The sequence below is a fragment of the Alosa pseudoharengus genome, unplaced genomic scaffold (assembly GCF_046254945.1).
Source record: "Alosa pseudoharengus isolate Yale_2024_CS ecotype anadromous, Long Island Sound unplaced genomic scaffold, YU_APseudo_1.1 YU_APseudo_1.1_scf_19, whole genome shotgun sequence".
Lineage (NCBI taxonomy): Eukaryota > Metazoa > Chordata > Actinopteri > Clupeiformes > Clupeidae > Alosa > Alosa pseudoharengus.
In genome coordinates this window covers 34,139,341-34,161,317 of record NW_027468657.1, presented here as the reverse complement: position 1 = coordinate 34,161,317, position 21,977 = coordinate 34,139,341, and the positions used below count along the sequence as shown (strand labels likewise).

Genomic DNA, 21,977 nt, shown 5'->3' with positions numbered 1-21,977 from the left:
CTGGGGGGCTGACAGGCAGAGAAAACAAGTAGCTCACTCCACATATTCATTGACTTTCAAGGTTTAAAATCCCTTTCATTTATATTAGTTAGCTATGTCTAGATTTACTCACATTTTGCTTGTGAGGCCTTTGACATGACCCTCCTCACCAAAAGGCTGTATGGTCTATAGTCGGACCACAGAGGGGCAAGAAAAGGCCCATTTTCTCTCTTTCACACACACACACAAAAGTAACAACAGCAGATTTCACTAGATGATATGAAAGTTCATGTTGTATGATATGCTTGAATCTGTATTTGAAGTATTTCGAGAAAAAGTTGGACGTGGATCATGACATGTAAGGCTAACTAGCTGTCTTGTGAAAGAAAAAAGCCAAACCATGAAATACTAGGCCCATATTCTTGGGGTAGGGTAAGATGACCTTTTTTGGCCACTACAGGGCGCTAGCGCGCACAGGAAACAGTGGTACAACCATATGAACAGACGGTGTGTTGCCCTTCTCTGTAAGGAAAATAAACAGGGATTTGTCTGTATCGTAAAATAAATATGTCGACAACGACGGGTGGCGGAGAGTTTGGGAACCCCCTGCGGAAATTCAAGCTCGTGTTCTTAGGCGAGCAAAGCGGTAAGATTTATCAGTTCATAATATTATAGATTCTAATTGAGTGATTCGTTCCATTGGATGCTCGACGGTAATGTTAACGTAGCCTTTCTGAGGCCGACGAGACAGGCCGATTTAAGGATGCTCTCTACAACAAACTAACCTCAGCTAACAATTACACCTAACCTGATGTCAGTGAAGTGACGTGTGTAGACCGAGGTTAAAATTAAACATAATGTGGATACTCTCCACAAAACTGAACAAAAGCTGTTTGTGTCTCATGACTGTCCAGCCACCTTTCTTCGCACTTACAGATGACATCAGCTATGCTCTCCTGTTGTAAACTACCATAGCTATGCTAGCCACCCTGATGTTGAATAAGTGTGGCTGGTGTCTGGCAAGACTAGATTTGAGAATGGACGTTGCCATACATTTTATCAAAACCACACTGTTGTTATTTTGAAGAGTTCATCAGTGTTATATCTGCCCAAGCTAAATCGCTAACCGAGCCCGTTATTGTGTGTTTTGTGGTGCGGCCAACGATAGCTGTGAGTAGCTTAGCTGTAGGCTTTGGCTAGCTAGCTGCTAACATAGTTGGCATTTAAGTCAGAGTAAGTAAAGTATAATCAAACAGCTCCTGCGTAACGTTAGATATTTATGCAATGTAACATTTCGAAGGATGCAATCTACAGAGTGTGTAGAAAAAACTGCTTGGACGTGATAACGTATTATCGGAGATGGCAATATAAATGATTTAGATCCAGCTTGCCCGTTAGCCGGCCATCAATATACGAGATCATGGCTAGCTAACGTTAGCTCCTCTAACGTAGTTGGCCATGTAACGGCGGCTATCTGCTCCTTCTCCACTAAAGCCAACCAATAATTCATTACATTTTAACTGTAGTGTATGTGTTAGTAAATATTTTAGTCGATACAGTTGTAAAAGCACGTTTGGTTCGTTTCGCTAGCTCGTATTCCGATTTACCTATGCAGTTAGCTAGCTAGCTCACATCCATTATGTGAGAATCCTGGCACCACCCTTGTTGCCAACTCAGCGATCAGAGTTCAGCAGGGTCTGTTGAGCATTCATCCCAATATCAAACTCTGATAGTTTATCACCGTGGCCAAAACATTGATTCACTGATTGAACTTACAGGATGTATTTGTTTATTGATTCTGATGAAATGTTCATTGAAATTGTTTTCTTTGCAGTGGGGAAGACCTCACTCATCACAAGGTTCATGTATGACAGCTTTGACAATACTTATCAGGTAAGCATTTGGAAGAGCTGAAACTGCTACAACCTATAGGTAGCACATAATTTATTTTTTGATACTCTTTAGTATCTTGCCATAGATTATAGATACTAATAGATACTTGCCCTCACAGCTTCACATGACAATAAAAAATAGAGTATGACTGCTGGTCATAGAGGGTTAGGCTACTTACTTAACAGACCTCCGATCATTGGGAAGGCCCATTCATGTGAAGAGCTGTGTAATGAACTGTAGTGTATCGCCTCAGTTATTCTCTTTTCTCACAGGCAACAATCGGAATCGACTTTCTATCAAAAACAATGTACCTGGAAGATCGCACGGTAGGTAGTTTTCTTCAGTCAGACCTCAGATCTTTATCATTCTTAGTTTTTCCGTAGTTGGCAGCTCACTTAATTTCATCATCTCATCTCATCAGCTAATCAATCAAATATAGAAATGTGATGCATGTTTTGGACTTTTTCTTTTTTTTGCTGTTAAGATGTTTTAGTTGTTTGTCACTTGTCACCTCATAAGTCATGCATTTTTGTTTATCCCCACACTGCATTTGCACACCGCCATCCTATTTTTCTTTTATGTTTTTTTTTAAGTTGGTTGTTTTTCTGTTCATCCCCCCACTCCCATTCTGCTTTGTTGGCTGGGTCAAATTGGGCCCCCACTGATGTGGTCACAGATTCGGCTCCAGCTGTGGGACACTGCAGGGCAGGAGCGCTTCCGCAGTCTCATCCCCAGCTACATCCGAGACTCGGCTGCTGCTGTGGTGGTCTATGACATAGCAAGTAGGTATCGCCTCCGGCCCCCACCTGCTTGGCCCCTCTGCCCTGCACTACGTGCCCAATGGGGTGTGAGTTGGAGGCGGTTGCAGGAAGGGCAGCATTCATAGAGCTATCTTGAACACATTGGCCGGCACTTGCGTTCACCTTAGCATCTATTTATGGGGAGATGAGCGACTAACACATTTCTTCACATCTGAAGGGCTTGTGAAGGAGAGAAGGTGAACGTCTGTGTTAATCTAATGTGCATTCAAATGTCTGTGCTCAATGAATGCTGCACCTGCAGTGTAGCGTGAGGGCAGGAATAGGGACGCGCTTTCCGATAAAGGCTTCATGGTGTGAGACGCCAGCTCAGCAGGCAGTCTCATCTTTGTCAGTCTAAAGAAGAGATTTTGATCCAGCATTCATGACTTCAGATTGGCCTTTCCAGAATAGTCTACAATTCATGACTACTGCCTGTGTTGCCTTTTTCAGGAGACTGTGTCTCATTTCTGGATGGGTGATCTCCATTGCTGCCTCTTTGCAACTCCTTTAAGTCTCTGCTCGTTCTTTATTTCTCTCCTCCAACTCCATGTCTGTCTCTTCTCACTCTCGCACCCTCTCCTTCATGTTTCTCCCTCTTTCCCGCTGTCTCTCTCTGTCTCTCTCTCTCTCTCTGCATGGATCCTCAGGTTCGGCTCCAGCTGTGGGACACGGCAGGGCAGGAGCGCTTCCGCAGCCTCATCCCCAGCTACATACGCGACTCCACCATTGCAGTGGTGGTCTATGACATCACCAGTGAGTCAGGCTGTCAGGGTCAATGCAAGAGTGCTATGGGATAGGCCACCGTGGGGGCGATGCATCAAAGAGGGAGTAGTTAGGTCAGGTATTCTAGATGGGTGGAGGGGGACGTGGTCACGGGCTGTGTGCTTAAACTAAAATACTGTTGAACTTTTCTCACTAACAGTGTGCTTTACTCTGTGTGATTCAGATTCTGGATGTGAAATCCTGTGTTTTGAAATTTACGTTTGTAAAATACTTACATAAAAAATAATAACTTTACAATACACTTCATCCATAAGTATTTCTTGTTGTCACCTATTCATCGTTCTTCTCTGCAGATTTAAATTCATTCCAGCAGACCTCAAAGTGGATTGATGATGTCAGAACAGAGAGGGGGAGTGATGTCATCATCATGTTAGTTGGCAACAAAACAGACTTGGCTGATAAAAGGTACAGTTGTGCATAACATGTCTTGGAAGAAAAGATGTAGATTAGCCATGGGTCCACATGATGGAGGATAAAATGGCATTTCATACCTATGTTATGTTCAGAGGCATGCCTCATCTTTGGTTTAATTTCTGTTATATTATTTTATTTTATTTTGGTCAAACCCTCATTACTTAATTCTACAATTTGTCATTTCACTCGTGATTTTCTTGTTTGTTACGTTTTTGTTTGGATAAGTCTTTGATTTCTTTGTCCATGTTTTGATTTATATTTGTGTTTGATCATGTTTCCCCATTTTTTAAAAATATATATATTATTATTTTATTTCCATTTCTCCTTTGCATTTGTCCCCTACCCAACCCCCCTTCCATCCATGCCTGTGGTGCTACTCAATCTCCCATCCCTCTCATGGGCAATGGCAGGCAAGTTTCAGTAGAGGCTGCAGAGAGGAAAGCTCGGGAGCTCAATGTGATGTACATAGAGACCAGTGCCAAGGCTGGCTATAACGTCAAGCAGGTGGGTGTTCACATGCTCCCAGGGTCAAAGTGCTACTGTTATGACTCTCCTAAGTCTGTGCTCTGTCTCAGAAGAGCTGGACTCTATGTGTGGTTGAGGTCCTTAAAGGTGCTATATGTAAGAATGTTAGTCTAGAAGCGTTAAAAATGTCCAGAAACATCCATGCTAACCAGCTGGCCCTAGCCCATCCTCTCTCACTTTGTACTTCAAGGCAAAGACGAAGTAGTGAAAACATCAAAGTGAAGCAAGAGTGCAGTCACTGGCATAAGCCTGCATGGCCAGCAATTGTGTTGTCAATTGCTAAAATCTCATTTCAGAGGCTAAAATAATGACCTGATGTAAATGAGCCTCAATCTGAAAATATGAATGGCCCCAAATGAGCACAGCTGTCCTATACATCGACAAGTAGCTCAGTAGCAAGCCCATCGGTTAACATTGATGGTTAGGAATTAGGAAGGAATGATCCGGAGTAGAAACAACCTAGGATCTATTTATGGAATATAACAAGTTCAAACTTTTGTTTGGGGAAAAAATATGTTAAGTTAAGTAGGTTTGAGCTAACTATATTTTGCATTAACAACAGAACGGCTTATAGTGATAGTGCAAGGGGTGTGCCACCACCTCAAAACAAATAGCTATTTTTAAACCACTGACGGTTTCAAAATAGCATTATACTTCGGTGGTAGTGTGGAGAGGGTTCCTACGGAAAAATCTAAGTATTTTTTGCAACTTTGCAAGTGTACAGAGAGGTTATAATAAGGACTCTTTATGAATGCAGTGCATTACCTTAACTCCAGTCATCACCATCTTAACTTAAGTCACTGACTGATTTTTATAAACAGTCCTTATTATAACCTCTATGCATCAATTGGCAATGATGCAATTTGCAATGACCAAAAGAGTTAAGGTAATGCACTGACTTTTATAAACAGTCCTTATTATAATCTCTATGCATCAATTGATGCTTATCGAGACACTAATGGTGACTTAAAGGGACACCAGGCAACGTTTTCGTGTTAATTAATCATCTTCGTAAGTCGGTATATGGTTAAATGACTCATTACGGGGCGAATGAAGGCTCTCTCGGCCCGCCCCTACTGCCTGTAGGAAGAATATCCCACTTGCAAGTTCGGTGTATCCTACCCGCCGACCGAAGCAGGATCAGTTTACAGCACAGAGGCAGGCTAACGAAAGGCTAGAGATTGTTGCAAACGTTGGTATAATGGCAGAGCGGCGAAGAAGCAGCGAAAACCCTTGACGGAAGACGCAAAGAAAAGGAAAAGAGCTTCAGACTGAGCGAGGGGGAGTTTCGTAGAGAAAAAGCATCAGGCTTGCCTGGTGTCCCTTTAAGGTGACTTTCAATCATATGATAGTTTTCATGCTTCAGGTAGCCTCAGCTCCGACATCTTGGTTTACTTGGCTTACTTCTGTGAAGGGAGAGGAGGTAGTAATACACCCCTAATCTGGGGAGTATGAAATCATTTTGCTTGGTAACCGATTGCTAATTAGGCTTATATATAGCTCCTTTAAGGGTAAGAATATGAAAGTGTGTGTGTTTGTTTTTTCTCTGCTGTGATTCTCATTTCTTAAAAAGAAATGCTGTCCTCCTCCAACAGCAGGGCTTCCTGCCCTCTTTTTCCATCTTCTCGTGAAAGTTTGTGCCCCTCGCAACTGTACTAACACTGACATTTCTCTTAAGGCCTAGCAAATTGAGTTATTCTTACTTCTCCCCCTCTCTTTTCTCTCTCTTTCCCTGTTTCCTTCCGTCTCTCATGCTCCTTTTCCTCCCCTTGGTGCCTTTGGGGTCTCTGTCTCTCCTCATTCCATTGTGGCCGTCCCCTCTCTGCTTTGGCCCGAGTAGACAGATCACCACGGAGGAGGGCGAGCAGAGAGCTAAGGAACTGAATGTCATGTTCATTGAGACCAGCGCAAAGACTGGCTACAATGTCAAACAGGTAGAGATGCTCCATAAAAGACAGGGCAGACCCTCACTTAACAACACCCCACCACCCCACCCTGAAACTCCTTTGCCACGCCTCCATTTCTCTTTCTCTCTTCTTCCACCGTACCTTTGCCAGTGATGTCTTTTAATCTGTTGAACAGTCACGCCAGGGTTGTGTTTGCCCTCCTCAGGCTTTTCTGTAAACTGTACATGTGCTGTGGTGTACCTTTTTCCTTTTTATTATCAGTTTGCTTGTTTTGTGGCTTCAATCAAACTTTGGCAAGCAAATTCCTTCTAGCAAATTTACAATGCTATGGTTGTCCATCTTAACTATTGGTCCCATTTGATGTCTGAGTTTGAATGAAGCTAGTAGTTGTTGTGCCTTAGTGTGTGTTGTGCACATTACTTCATATGGTGTGTGTGTGTGTGTGTGTGTGTGTGTGTGTGTGTGTGTGTGTGTGTGTGTGTGTGTGTGTGTGTGTGTGTGTGTGTGTTCTTTCTTCTATCCCTGAGTTGCAAGATCATGTTATTTCCCCCCTGTTGAATTCAGCTTCACATACCCTAGCTTTCCCTTTGTGCCTGCCTTTAATCACAATATTGTTGTAAATATCTTCAAGGTAGCATTTTGTAAAGAACAAAAGCCAAGTTACACATGAAGCAGTGCCCAATATGAAGTGACAGTCAGAGATGCTATAAGCAAATTATAGGCCACACTTTGTCCCACATCCGTGCAAACCGTCTCACTGTTTCCCTTCAGCTGTTCCGTCGTGTTGCTGCAGCCTTGCCTGGGATGGACAGTACACCAGAAAAAAGCAAAGAGGACAGTATCCTTCCAAGTTAATCATGCTGCTTTGTCTTATTGGCAAGTCTCATTATCATACGCCGAAAATCTGCATTGTACTTGATTGCTGTATTGTACTTTTCAGATTGAAGGTGATTTAGAACTGGTATAACCTGATGCAGTGACTCTGCTGTAAACTGTAAAGATAAACCCCCCTCCTGTGTCAGTGAGACAGGGCTGCGGTTAATCCATTGCTTTTGTGACAAACCTTTTCTGACGTAAGAGTAAGCTGTGGCCCTTTTTTATGACACGTGAGACATGTATGGAGTGTTATGCCCAGGATTTTAGTTTCCTTGTGGCCTAAAGGGTTTTTTTTTATTGTGAAAAACACCAATCAAAGCAAAGATCAGTGAATTCCCATGGCTGTTATCTCAGTGGGGACTGAAATGTTCATGAACTTAATTCAGCAACAATTCATTAAGGGTCCATGAACAAAAATTCATGTCATAAGTTACATTAATGCAGCATTACAGCCTTTAGTATTACTTATTGTTTATGAGGAGGTTCACACACAAGCTGCTGCTTTAAAAGGAAACCTTGGACAAAAATGACTAGAATCAGTGTAGTATTGAGCTAGAATGTTGCTAGAACGAAGTAAACCTCTTTTTCACCACTGACGAGGTTAAGAATATGATTAAAAGTACCTTGGAAACAAGAGAAAAGAGTGCTATGGAGAAGATACCTACTGCAATAACATAGATTCTGTTTACATCTGAAGAAACTATAGAATTGCAGTTTATACAGTCAATCCCTTACCTCTAGCATTGCATTCAGTCTCTACTAGTCGATTCAGTGCCTGGTATCCAGTAATCAGTATACAGCTCTCATGTGATTATCGACTAGTAGGGACTGAATGCTATGAGAAAAAGAAAGAAAAGTACTATGGTAGGCTAGAAAATCCTAGAGTTTTCCTGTAATGTCATCTATATCCTGGATATAAAATGTGATCGTCATGTAACCTGTTATGGCCAGTCTCAACCAGTCCAATGAAATGCATGCTTGATGTGCATCATATTGCACTGTAAAAATCCATTCATCTTCAACTTCTCTACCCTTAGTCTCCTCACTCTTCCTGTCTAACCAGCAATTCTCTCATATCACAATAAGGCCCATGCATGCTTTGGCTGAATGCCATGATTCTAGAGTCTTTTGAGTTGTGTCCTTAACCTGTCCCTCCTCAGTGATCGACATCAAACTGGAGAAGCCCCCAGAGCTGCCAGTGACCGAGAGCAGCTGCTCCTGCTAGTGCCCAGCTCACAGCCCCACCAGTCCTGCCTCCTCCCCACCAACAGCTTGTCTCTCAGTGGCCACTCGCTCCACTCGTGGCTCTGCGCCATTAGCTGGAGAAACCTTTTTTTTCCCCCTCCCACTCCCTTGACTCAGTGATTTTTCGGAGTATCCGTGTGGATGTGCTATTACTCTGTATTTAAAGAAAAAAAAAGAAAAGGGTTATCATAAGAAAATATTAGTAATTGATTTTAAAAAAAGAGAAAAAAAAATTAACACAGCGTAGGTGAAATGCTAAAGTATTCCAACTGCATGGCGTTATATAGGATTGCAGACTGACGTTGCTCACTGCTCTTAAGTTCTTGCACTTTTTTTTGGAGCATTGGTGGTGTCACACTTGTTGTTGTGAAGTCATTTTCTTTTCCAGTTATTTCAGTGACTTGAGGGGTAGGGGAAGGTCCCGTGTTGATGCCTTGCTTTTAATTTCAGCGGATTGTTACCGTAAGGGAGAGCAAGAAAAGGCTAGTCGATGCTGAGAGATTGCAGACAACTGTTACTGATCCCCAAATGTGTTGGCCAGTTGCTCATGCGAAAATAAGAACAGTGCAATGGACAAGGTTTTTTTTTTTTTTTTTTTTTTTTTTCAGAGATCTCTTTATCAGTAACTTAGAAGTGCGGTCATCAACACACCCTACAGTTCAGTTCAGATATGGTTTAAGGGACCAGAGATTAGTCAAGACTTGAAATCCAGGACCGTCATGAATAGCCAAAGAACATAATACATATGGTCAAACCTCTGCAAGAAAGCCAGTCCCATTTATCAATGATGTGTTGAGGATTGATCTAGGTAGAATGTACAACATGGTTTGATGGAAGAAAGCATTCATCGGCATTTTATCAGAAAAGGGACAGGTACTCAGAATACAATTCTGTATCTCTAGCTTAGAACTATCCTCCTCGCTTTTCTGTCTCTTATTAACCACATGGTCTGAAAACAAAATGGTGGACTACAGAGGATGTCCACTACACCCCCCCCGCCCCCCCCAAACAAAAAAAATAAAAAAACAAATGTATCTGTGAAGCTCCCATTTCACCAGTGGGTCCTTGAAGCAAGTTGTAACTAATCAGGTCTGTCTAAATGTCATACAGACAGACAGATGGCAGCATTGTAGTGGGCCTTTCAGGTGTCAGTGTTTTTGGCACCCACTGACTGCCAGTTATTAGTGTTTCATTTGTACTATTCGTTTTTTGTACACTGTTGTAGGAACAGCATGCAAGATCTGGAGGTGGATGACTGTATAAATGCCTTGCTACTTTTTTTTTTTTTTTTTTTTTTAACAATAATTGTTACACTAAATCAAGTCATGGTGATGAATTGGTGTTTTAAGGGCCTGTTGACTTGCTTGGATTTGAGGGTGTTGTTTTTGCTAAGCAGATATTCAGAGTTCTTTATATGCAGCAGATGCTTCAGTGTAAAAAGAAAAAAACAAGCAAAAAAGCACAGAGTAGTTTGACATTTGTTGCTTTTGCTTGTATAAGACTGTTTGGTTTTAAATGTCTTAATTTATTTATTTTTATTTCACTAGCAACAGATAATACATTGTACGCTTGACCAAAATGACAGTTTGGTGGCACGTTGGAAAAGAACAGTTTATTTATTCTTTGCGTATCTGCTTGGATACTGTATCTGGAGGGAAAGGCTCTGATTATATTGTCATTTACTTGTCACTATGGTCACACAGATTAGGGAAGTGTCCCTAAAGTTATGGTAGCCACTGTCACATTTATGAACATTAGTCTGAATTCAAAGCATCACTTAAAACCCTACTGCACCACAACACACTTTCACACACAAAATTGCACACACCTCTGATTATAACCACTGCTGTCATGTACATCTGAGCAACCTGAATACTCATTATCCTCTATAGCTGGTTTGAAAATGTTAACATTTGATGACTTAAATGTAAAATATAAAGTATTCAATTACATCGAACAAGTCTCTCAATACTTGTCACTGACTGATGACTCAGCTGTGTGCTAATCTGAACTGTGTATTTGAAATATGCTGTCTACTAGTGTTTAGCAAAGTTTGTGTGAATAATGTACTATTATTCTCTGCTGTAAAAAAGTAAAGTTAAAGAAACACCGAAGTGTATCACACGAAATAAAGATATTTCACCAAAAGTTAATTTTCTTAGTGATGATTAGATAATTATCTTTTCACAAAGCAATTTATTTCCACTTGTAGATAATGGTAGAGGATAAAATGTATAGATGTGTTAGTGTATACTTTTTGTTGTTGTTGGGTAACACGGGCTAGAATGCATTTAAAGAAAAAAGCAGGAAATGGTGTTGCTCAATTATAAGAAAAAAGTGGGATGTCGATAGTCAATAGCCAAATAAATCCTCCAGTGACGTTTTCTGAACACTGTAAACTAATTGTAGCCTTTATGGTCAGGTGTAGGGCTGATTCATGTGGGTACATAACTTAATCACTTCTGTGCGCACGTAAGAATCGCTCCAATTGTTACCCAATCGAAAGTCAGTTGTGGCATAGTGATATACGCCCAAAAGTGTATTGGGGGTGTGGTTACGCGTTTAAGTTCGAGATCCAGGTAGAATACAAATAACGTCTGTAATTTGTTAACGCGAGTACACAATAATACTTTTTTTTTATCTGTAATTTGTAACAGTGTAGCATAATTTATTAATGTGTCTATACGTATAATTGTAATTTTCACTTAAAACATTTGACACGACGCACACCTGCACCCTACAATGGCCGGAAGTCGCCTACCATAAGGAGCTGAGCTAGTATGGTTGGCAGGTGTGGAATTCATAACAAAAATCCAGTCTAGCTTGATTTTTAGATTGAGGACTATATTAACGCCAGCGGTTGTGTTTTTCACCCGAGAAGAGATTCGTCTTGGAACAGTGATCAAATAACAGCAACTTTGTTTGGGGGAAAAAAGTATCGAGCAAAGTAGGAATTTTAATCGATTGTCTCCTCATTCGAGAACGCCTAGGACTGATCATGTCTCAGGGTGGGAATATTTTGCCAGACGACAAAGTTTTTGCTGACTTTAGAAAACAATGCTGGGCTATGGACAACTGGCACAGCAAATATGATAAGAATGGAATGGAAGTGTGGGTTGAGACTCCGTCCGTTACATCTTCACATGGGAGTAAGAATAAGCCTCAAAAAGTTCACAAAATCAAGGTAAGCTAGGTCTAACTATATCAAAAAGAAGTTGATGTTTTTGCCTAGTTTTGATAGATGTAAATTTACATGTTAATTGTTGACACTAAATGGTTGTTTTCGTCATTTTGAATACAGTGCAGAATGACGATAGCAGACGTCTCAGCAGAGACAATGTTCGACGTCCTTCATGACAGTCAGTATCGCAAGAAGTGGGACCCCACTATGCTGGAAAGCTTTGATATAGCACGATTATCCGCCAACGCCGATGTAGGCTACTACTCCTGTGAGTCCAGTCTTCTACCCTCATCCTACTTGGTCTTTGTTTGTCTTGTTCCAGATAGACTATTGACTTTCCTAAGCATCAGTCAACTTTTAAAAATGCCAAATCAATTGTTTCATGTTGAGGTAAAACTAACTAGATAGCTGTTTAAAGGATACTTGAGTAGAAGCTTGCTTAAACCCTTAGGAGTGGGATGAGGCATGAGGGAGCTTGTTTTGACATTTTATTTATAATCAACACACCAAGGCCAGGTGGTTGCTCCAGCTCCACTATTGAGCCCTTGGTTACCTACACTGGGGAGGGTTACTTAGTCTGGCAGGTTAGATTGACTGATCCAATATTTATTATGGTTTTTGCTCATTCCCACAGGGGTTTGTCCCAAGCCACTGAAGAACAGGGATGTTGTGACCCTGCGCTCCTGGCAGGTGAATGACGTGGAGTACATCATTGTGAACTACTCCGTCAAACACCCGGTATGTTGAGGTCTGATTGAGTACGCATCAGCTATCAACATGCGTCTGCTAAATTAACAAATATTTAACGCATCATACTGTAAATCATATTTGCTCTAGCATGTCTCAGCAACCAGATTTGATATAAGGTCCTAAATGGAAATTCATGTTTGTTTGGAGGTGATTAATAGTATTTAGGAAGCATAGGCCTACTTGAATATAATGAATACATTCACATAACACTCTTTCAGTTACCATAGCATTTATAAGAATCCTAGTTTGACTTACAAACTCCTCTTTCCCCCCCAGAAATACCCTCCACATAAAGACCTGGTGAGAGCAGTTTCTGTTCTTACTGGTTACCTGATTGTGTCAACTGGACCAAACAGCTGCTTGTTCACATACCTTTCACAAGCTGACCCCAAAGGTGAGACTTAACAACAGGGCTACACAGCCTCACAGATGGCCCATGACTGAATGTTGTTCTTTTTTGTTGTCTGAAAAAATAATCCATTGTTGTTTTTCTTTTGACAGGTTCCCTCCCCAAGTGGGTGGTGAACAAAGCCTCTCAAGTTTTGGCTCCTAAAGTGAGTATATTTCTTTATTGGTGGAATATTTTAGTGAACATGTATACTTTTATCCTACAATGATCAAATGATATGTCTTCATTAGAGGAAAAAATCCTAAACAGTATTAAGTGGAAATTCTACATGGTGTATGTGTGTGGGTTTGAAGCTTTTCAAATGACAACAGTAACCATAGAAACTCAGTTGAACGACTTGTCCTGGTTTTTGACAATTAGGCAGTGTTGCTACACTCCAGTGTAACTTGTAAAGTGGGTTTCATAGTGCTTGTTACATGGCCAAGGCAATCCGAAACTATTCAGGTCAAGGTGTTTCTTTGTGTGTGAAACTGAGATTGTGTGGCTCTAAGCTGAAGGGCTCAGTCAACCTTTGTTATCCTAATTAATCATCAATGGCATCAAGTTCTTGATCATCAATCAGGTTAACTCTGCCACAGGACAAGCCAGGCCAAGAAATATACCTTATATTTTAGCTTGGAAAAAAAAAAAATTGCTAAGTAGACCACTTTTCATCTGTTTTTTTGAAGCAACATTACTAATGAACACTGCTGTTGATTTTCATGTGACACCAATCCTACCTTTGTAAAGGTTAAAGTAGTATGTCTAGCTATTTATGAAACTTTTGAAAGGGCAGAAAATCAGGTAGAGCAGGAATTTCTATCAAACTATGCGCAGTGAGGTAGAACTTCAGAGTGAGATCTTGGCCTGTAGCTGTGTCCCTCACCACTCCCTCTCTACAGGTCCTGAGATGTGTGCATAAGGCGGGACAGAACTACCAAGAATGGAAAGCACAGAACTCCCCCAATCACAAGCCCTGGCTTCACCCTGAACAGAGTGATCTGCCAATGATGGACGCCTCAGAGTTGTCCATTCAGCGGGCAGACTCGCTGGAGAATGTAGACGAGAGCTCTTCAAAAGATGTATCGGAGACTACTGAGGCTGATGACAGCAGCTAAATGTACGTGCCTTTATGGGGACTATAGAGGACGGGGTGGACTTACAAATGGACTGGGAACTGGAGTCTTGATTTTCCTCCATGTCATATGTTGTCACTTGAAGACCACAGCCAGACTCACAAGCTGCTGCGAGTTCTCACCTCTGCACACTTACAATGCCCATCCCTGCTGACAAAGAATGTCGTGTTCGCAGCTTAGGCGAGGTGCTGATACAGAAGCTGTCATTCGGGTTTACCTGTTTCCTCTGAAGCAGTATGTTTCTTGTGTATTTATGTCACAACAGATATGGAATAACTTGTTTCTTTCACGTTGTGATTCTGCAGTGGAATCCTGCAGTATAATTGCATCAAGAGTTCCCATCACTGTACAGTGGCCTTGTGGACATACTGAAGTTGATGAAGCCCTCTATTTATGTATCCTGTATTCTTTTACAGTAAAAGGTTTTAATGATTCATTTAGTGGCCATGTGGTATTGGAGTGGTAACAAATGTAATGTACCCCTCAGGGTAATTTTTCAAAATTAGAATGATCTACTTTAAATGTACTGTACAACTCAGCTTTTGAAGCCTTGATTCTTTTTTTCTTTTTTTCTTTATGGGTTATAACACATCAGCTGAAATGGTACTTTCAGTATCATCACATGAAGTTGAAGATGTAGTTCCTGTATTCATGTATCATTTATAAACATTTTATAAAAGGCTGATGAATTGGTTATGAAATGTACTATTTTCAGATTCAGCTTTTTAACCATTATATGTTTATTGACCAGAAGAGCATGGTGTACATATAAAAAAAACAACACTTAAAAAAAGAACAATTTGCAACACGTTTCAACCCCCCTGCGGGAGACAAAACTATTGTCTCTTCGCTGCAGTGGCCTAATTAGTTATTACAACTCCAACCAGTGTTATTCCGTTTGAAATAATCTGAATGCTAAACTGTAGTTCTAGAAGTAAACCTCTTTTTTGACAAAGGCTGAACAGCGCGCTTAATCAGAGACTTTCTAATGAGGAGACACAGCACTCAAATCCTCAATAGAAATGCATGGGGTTAGTTTGTAACGCCGTTGTCTACCCCTTCCTCGGCAAAACGTCGACATGTGAATACATTGAGCCAATCATGTGGTGTGATGTGAATACATTGAGCCAATCAAATGGTGTGTTGTGAAGACATCGTGCCAATCATGTGTTGTGAACTCGCAGCTGGAGCAAGATTGGTGTCGTGAAGCCTTGCTCACGCGCATTTCTGCCGAAGAGGATGCCCGATGAGTGCCCAAAAAGCGTTGCAATATGGCCGCCGAGTGGAGGGATTTGCCTAAAAGGACTTTGGCTTAATCTGGTGAAACTCTGGGTTTGCTAACTAGGTTGTTGGTGCTTTGTTTTATGTGTAGATACCCTAAGCAAGCTACTGACGAGGTTTGGTGCTGTTTTGAACAATATCACAGATTAAAAAATGCTATTTGGGAAGCGTTTGGCTTACTGCCCTTATCTAATCCACTATTTGCGATTTGGGGCTATAGCATATACCAGGCCAAGCCCTGTAGTGGTTGATCAACGATTATTTGATGTGTTTTAATGTAGAAAAACACCCTTTGGTCAATTTTTGCTGGAATTACACTTTAAAAGCACTTTCAAAAAAGAAAAAAAAAACATTCCAATTAATGCAATACAAAATTTATGTTATTTCACTTGCTGCTTGTCACTAGCTGACCTAATGATGACAATGGAAAAAGCAGCATGCTTTGCCATTGCTTCCATGCACTGTACAAGGCAAGATCTTGTTAGGATATTTATACATAAATAATTACTATAGAACTGTCGATACTGTTGATGCATGATTCATACATACATTTTCCTGATATTTTACAATGTACCAAACCTCTCATCTTGGACACCTACTCAGCCTCTCTGAGCAATTGAACAGTGCATCTCTCAATTCATCAAACAGTGCATCTCTGCTGGGGAGGATAGGGTTGACTTGGGTGATGTTATCTGGTAGATGTTGTAAGTGTGTGTATGGGAACTTATCATGAAGCCAGGATCAGTATGTTTAAGTCCAGCCAGCCATACCTAAAGAGGGAGTCTGTAGTCCATGGGAGGGCAAAAATGACGTGATTCTCTCCATAACATCTCGACCTATTTGACTGCATCATTTGGATATGCAACACTCCTCTGCCACCTAGTGTACAGTTCTCTCCTTCTGTCTCTGGTAATCTGAGGATTCATAGGCAACATGTCTCATTAAATATTCATGTCATATATCAATTACTTTATTTTCTTCACTCAATGCCAGTGAACTAACAGAGCACACTGTTTTTATTGATATACTTACTGTAGGGAAAGAAGCGCACCCTCATCAAAATCTCTCTAGCTGTCTTCAGAATATCAACAGCCTGTAAAGTACAGACAATCAGCATTTCTAATGTATCATTATCATTAATCAGCATTTCAATGTCTAATCATAGTCAGTACACTTCATTTAAGCTAATATGTGCATTAAAGCTGCTAAAGTAGGCTACATTTAAATTACAGAGTACTCTTTGACTAAAACTACTTCTATCCCATGCGCTATCATTTTGAGATGTAGGTTTCAACATCTATGAAATGTTATTCTCTTTAGGGCCCCTGACTTGCACATTTACAGTGAATAATAATTAAAAAAAAAAAAAAGTTAAGTGCTAGTGTAATAGCTGTCAACATCTATTTTCAGATTCATATCTTGGCTTGCTACCATTTCCTACCCTGGAGTGTTCGATGTCCTGGAAGTCAACATCATTTACAGATAGCACTTGGTCTCCCTCCTGAAGTCCAGCACGATGTGCATCAGAATCTGGGACTACCTGTAGCATACAAGCAGCAGGAAAATGACACCATTGCAACCATTTCCCAAATCGCAATCCACCAGACAATTCAAGGCTGGCCAAACAACCTTAGAAATGAAGATGCCAAGTTGTGACGCTTTGCCTCCACGAATATTGAAGCCAAGCTGGGCTCCAGGAGGTTTTTTCAAGACGATGGTGCGAGGAAGAAACTGTGTAAGTTCATTGTTATAGTCGGGGTGTTGGACGCGCTAGTAGAGGGACAGACAAATTGTTACGTTAGAAAAGGTAATGCCTTTACTTTCCATGAGTGTCAAAGTAATGTTTTTTTTAACAAGCTACCTCTTGTGCAGGGATCCATGCCGGTGGATTCTCGTACGAAGGGAGAAAAACCACGGGGAGTTGGTAGTCATCGTATGGTATTTTTGTGTCCATGGCCTTTGGACATTAACGTTACATACATGACGTTATTTGAATTGACATGTTTATTTTCTGATCTATGATCCAGTAATGCTGACTTACTTACATAATACAATCTATAGACCCAGATAAAAAGTTAAAATGTGTAGGAAATCTGACAGCGTTTCAGTCGCATAACATAAACGTTATCGTTACACAACGATGGTTTTGGTCCAGAGGAGAGTGGTAAGGTAATTTGACAGTACTTTAAAAACGAACAGAAATAAACCTGACCGAATCTGTTGATTAAGGCTAACGACAGAGATATTCCATCAAGTGTTGTAAGATTATCTTTAAACTTTCTGTTGATATTAGTTTCAAATTCAAACAATTTATGTTAGCAAGCTAGCTCGAAGATAACAACTCACCAGCCGGAAGTTGACAAAGCAATGAACGCTAGCAACCTATCACGTGGTATGACCAGTCTATGGCATAAAGAGTATCTTCAGAGCCCGTCTACGGATGGGCAATCACCACACCTGAATACTGCGACTGATTAGCCTACTTATTAGACATTCTCTGGTCATACCATTGACAGTAAAAGATCCCAGAGAACGTCTAATAAGTAATCAGTCGCAGTATTCAGGTGTGGTGTTGGCCCATTCTTCTAAACAGATTGTCTTGAACACTGCCTCCACCATGGGGAAAGAGGTGGAGGTAGGCTAGTGGAAAACTGCAAATATCTGAGTGTACATCTGGATAACAAACTGGACTGGAAGTGCAACACTGAGGCTGTGTACACTGTACAAGAAGGAACAGAGCAGACTATACTTCTTGAGAAAGCTCAGGTCTTTCAATGTGTGCAGCAGGATGTTGATGTTTGGAAGTAGCCTACTTGAGCCCCTACCCTAGAGTTGGTTATTGAGAGAACGATGTTGCAAAAACTCCTTAACAACACCTCACACTGAATAAACTACTGGTCAGACAACAGAGTGTTTTCAGCTAGAGGTTGCTTCAACTTCGCTGTAATAAGGACGGTTATAGAAAATCATTCCTGCCCACTGCCATAACTATTTACAATAACTACCCTTTGTGCCATGATAGGAAAATCTTATTTTGAAAGACCATGCACAGTTAACAACCACTTGATACTTTATATCCAATTGTATTTATTCTTTTTGACTGTATATGTTTATTATTAGCTGCTGCGGGAACACCATAATTTCCCCTTTGGAGATGAATAAAGTAATCTATCTGGTTTCTAATAAATCTTTAGGATTCCAGGGGGCCTCTTGTGAATCCTGATCTTTAGTTCCTTTTACAAATGTTGAATTGGATTTAAGTCAGGGCCTTGATTTTCTTTCTCTGACACCAATTGAGAGTTTCTATTGCTGTATGCTTTGGATTGTTGTCCTGCTGGGTCCACCCATGTGTCATCCTCATCATAGATGGCAAGATTCTCCTGGAAAAAATGGCTCCATTCATCGGTCCTCCAACTGTATTCTTCCAACTGACCACTTGGAGGTGAAAACAAAATCAGAGTTTTGGTTAATTTGACCATCAGAACACAAAAAGGTATTGCGAGGGAACGCAAAAGTATTGCGAGGGAACGCAAAACTATTGGGAGAGAACGCAATAGTGCGGTCTAAAAATATTTATCAACGTAACCCTTCCCGGGCTCCGTAAAATCGCAACTCGAGTTAAACTTTTTTTAAATTGGCAAAAGTTTGTAGCCTGACGAGCCAGACCCACCGTTCACAGTGCTCAGTCTGAGGGGCGGGATAATCGGTTGTCTTTCAAATTCCCTCTGCACGCAATAGGACAGCGCTGAGTCCCATGCGTTTTCCCACCAGCGGAACTAGTTGGCTAGTTCAAACTTTTGCCAAATTAAACTTCTATCAGGCCAATCAAATCGTGCATAGAGTCGTTAGGTGGGCTTAACATAATGATTGATGGCAGAGTTGCAACGGTTTGGCTTGAATTCCCTGCTACTTGAAAACAAAGAAGATGGATGTTGTTGTTGGCCAAAAGTGTGACACGAGTTAACACTTTTGGCCAACAACAACATCCATCTTCTTTGTTTTCAAGTAGCAGGGAGCCAAACCATTGCAACTCCGTTGCAACTCTGCCATCAGTCATTATGTTAAGCCCACCTAACGACTCTATGCACGATTTGATTGTCCTGATAGAAGTTTAATTTTTCGAGATCACAAGCCAATGGAGAGTTGCTAGACTAGCCCTGGAAGCAATTTAGCCAACTAGCTCCGCTTGTGGAAAAATGAATGGAAATCAAATGAAATTTGAAAGACAACCATTTATCCCGCCCCTCGGATTGAGCAGTGCCTATGGCAAGTTCCCAGACCCTACATCTTGATGTGGGTCTGGCTCGTCAGGCTATATTAACTCCATTGTACCTGCAATCTGTTGCAGTTCCACTTGGGGCAATCGTGAACAAGTGCAAAAACAATGGGGGTCTAGCTAGACGGCTAAATTTGTTTTTTGTCGTTGAAAATTTGAAGATTTCATTGTAGTTTCTGCAAGCTCAATATATGGATTATAGGTCAAAAGTTGAATGAACGAGTATTTTCGATTTCTTACAGGTTGGGTCATTGTTGCCCATAACACACTAGCATTCTGCTAATGGATATTGGAATGTTAAAATAACCATCACAGGCTATGAATAATAAACATACAAACTCATGTATCAAATTGTTTTGATTTATTAGATGAGTCCTTGAATGAAAAATGCATTTCTTTATGCATTGTATGCAGGCACTTCTACTTCATTCCTCGGTTGCGTTCAGTCCACTGCTGTCCACTTTCCGCCGATCTGCAAGATAAATAAAAACAGACCTTATTCATCCATTGTGCCCCCATACAGAAGCAGAGCAGAAAACTTTATTAATTTAATGAAGTGGGTGGCTACATACTTTGACTGGGACTGGAGAGGGCTATATGAATGTTTAACTTTCTGTGACTTAATGTTGTAACATTGCTGTTTCTACCAAATTCAACACAGAAGCTGTGTAGACTCATCTCAATAAACATAGTACCGGTATTTGAAAACACAGCCAATGTTAACAGAAACATACTGACAGATGTCAGAAAACGTACTCATATTACGTTCATAGCAGCTAACATTAGTAACAACAACGCAACCATTTCAATGAACACCTGAACAATGAACACAATGTAAACCTGTTGTTAAGCCTAGTTTATAACTTTGGCAGCCATGTACAGTGCATATTCACAGTGCTTCACTTTTTCCCCATTTTGTTGTTTCCGACTCATCTTAAAATGGATTCAATTCATTTTTTTCTCATAAATCTACACACAATACGCCACAAAGAAACAGGTGTACATTTACATAAGTATTCAGACCCTTTGTTATGACGCTTGTAATTGAGCTCTGGTGCATCCTACTTCTATCAGTGGACCTTGAGATGCTTCTACAACGTTATTGGAGTCCACCTGTGACTAAATTAATTCACTGGACATTATGAGGAAAGGCACACATCTCTTTATATAAGGTCTCACGGTTGATGGTGTATGCCTGACTCAGAGTGAAAACCAAGCCACGAGATCGAGAGAATTGTCCGTAGACCTGCGAGAGAGGGTTGTGTGAAGACACAGATCTGGGGAAGGATACAAAAAAAATTCTGCAGCATTTATAGTGCGCAAGAGCACAGTAGTCACCATTATTCTCAAATGGAAAAGTTTGGAACAACCAACAGTCTTCCTAGATAGACAGGTAACCAAGGACCCAATGGTCACTATGAATGAGATCCAGAGTTCCTTTGAGAGGATGAGAGAAGTAGGACTCTCCAGTTGCTGTATCAGCAAATGAGAAGGATCTGCTACTGGTTGGTGAAGCAGAATGCTTAATCATAGCCGGCTAGTTGAGCACAGTGATTCTATGCTTTTGTGAGCATACCATTTACGAAAGCAAGAATTTTGCTGGCAGACCTTTAGAGACAATGTGACCTGCTGTGTAACACCAAACACACCTGGCTCCAGTGTGTGTGGTCATGTGTTTGAGAACCACCTCCACGCACTAACCACGTCAGCTAACGCACTAAGCCGGAAATCTGGTCGAAACAGGCCTACATCTTTTTTAATGTCCACACAAAATGTAGTTTCTGTTTATAAAAACATAGCAAAGTGTTTTTATGGGTAACCTATATGGCCATGTTAATTCCCCTTGTGAGTTAAAGGTTTATTCATGCAGATGTCTGGATAATAGGTGAGATAAATAGACAGTACCTGGTAATGGAGTCTTGCCGGGTGAGCGTGCATAACAGCGAGCAGCGCAACTTTAAACAGTGCATCGGTATTTTGATAGTTAGCGGTGCATTTGAAGGAATCCGCTTGCACACAAGACCGTGGAACAGTTATTGCACTAAACCATGCTTTACTAAAACCTAGCAGAGTATAGCCTATACAGGCATTTGCACTCGTCTATTATTTGAACTCCTTGGCAAAGTGAAACTAACTTCACCGTGGTGTCAGTCAACGACAAAACAGTACACAGTTAATTACTTTCACTATTGACTGACAATGGGTTACCACCGAAAACCTGGAAAAAGCAACACTTACAGTACCCCAATAATGTTTTGATGTGGACCCCAGGAAGACTAGTGAACTGCTATGGCACAAGCTCACTCAATGTGTCTACTTTTATACTTTAAGAGTGCTGGCCTAGAATAAGTAAAGTAAGTAACTTAGGATCCCCATTAGCTTGTAAGTTTACTTTATAAGCTAATGGGGATCCTTTAATAAAACAAATAAAACAAAACAAATAAATAATAATCAGCTTTCTGCCAGGCGGCAGGTGGCGAAAATAGGGCCTAATGTTGCTATGGTCTAAACGTCTGTATTTTACAACTCGATGGAACGTGACG

The 21,977-nt window shown here is 40.9% G+C and overlaps 3 protein-coding genes across 5 annotated transcripts; 2 read left to right on the top strand and 1 right to left on the bottom strand.

The window, feature by feature from the left end:
* Positions 1 to 472: 472 nt before the first annotated feature.
* On the top strand, positions 473 to 10,575 carry rab41 (RAB41, member RAS oncogene family). Of its 3 annotated transcripts, none has more exons than XM_076292533.1 (8): positions 473 to 625; positions 1,814 to 1,872; positions 2,145 to 2,198; positions 3,320 to 3,425; positions 3,749 to 3,860; positions 6,235 to 6,328; positions 7,073 to 7,139; positions 8,338 to 10,575. In XM_076292533.1, exons 1-8 carry the CDS (start codon positions 547 to 549, stop codon positions 8,400 to 8,402), a joined length of 636 nt encoding a protein of 211 aa, XP_076148648.1. In that variant the 5' UTR covers positions 473 to 546; the 3' UTR covers positions 8,403 to 10,575. The 3 variants fall into 3 exon arrangements, with proteins under 3 accessions (XP_076148648.1, XP_076148647.1, XP_076148646.1); XM_076292532.1 differs by lacking the exon at positions 6,235 to 6,328 and adding an exon at positions 4,280 to 4,373; XM_076292531.1 differs by lacking the exons at positions 3,320 to 3,425; positions 6,235 to 6,328 and adding exons at positions 2,549 to 2,654; positions 4,280 to 4,373.
* Positions 10,576 to 11,032: 457 nt separating this feature from the next.
* stard14 (START domain containing 14) lies at positions 11,033 to 13,859 on the top strand. Its single transcript, XM_076292530.1, has 6 exons — positions 11,033 to 11,606; positions 11,724 to 11,871; positions 12,238 to 12,341; positions 12,630 to 12,747; positions 12,855 to 12,907; positions 13,644 to 13,859. Exons 1-6 carry the CDS (start codon positions 11,421 to 11,423, stop codon positions 13,857 to 13,859), a joined length of 825 nt encoding a protein of 274 aa, XP_076148645.1. The 5' UTR covers positions 11,033 to 11,420.
* Positions 13,860 to 14,593: 734 nt separating this feature from the next.
* Positions 14,594 to 17,591, bottom strand: pdzd11 (PDZ domain containing 11). Its single transcript, XM_076292534.1, has 6 exons — positions 17,505 to 17,591; positions 17,020 to 17,115; positions 16,788 to 16,928; positions 16,600 to 16,698; positions 16,191 to 16,251; positions 14,594 to 16,072 (listed from the first exon to the last, which is right to left on the bottom strand). The coding sequence occupies exons 2-6, from the start codon at positions 17,110 to 17,112 to the stop codon at positions 16,038 to 16,040; spliced, it is 429 nt and encodes a 142-aa protein (XP_076148649.1). The 5' UTR covers positions 17,113 to 17,115; positions 17,505 to 17,591; the 3' UTR covers positions 14,594 to 16,037.
* Between the last annotated feature and the right edge of the window lie 4,386 nt (positions 17,592 to 21,977).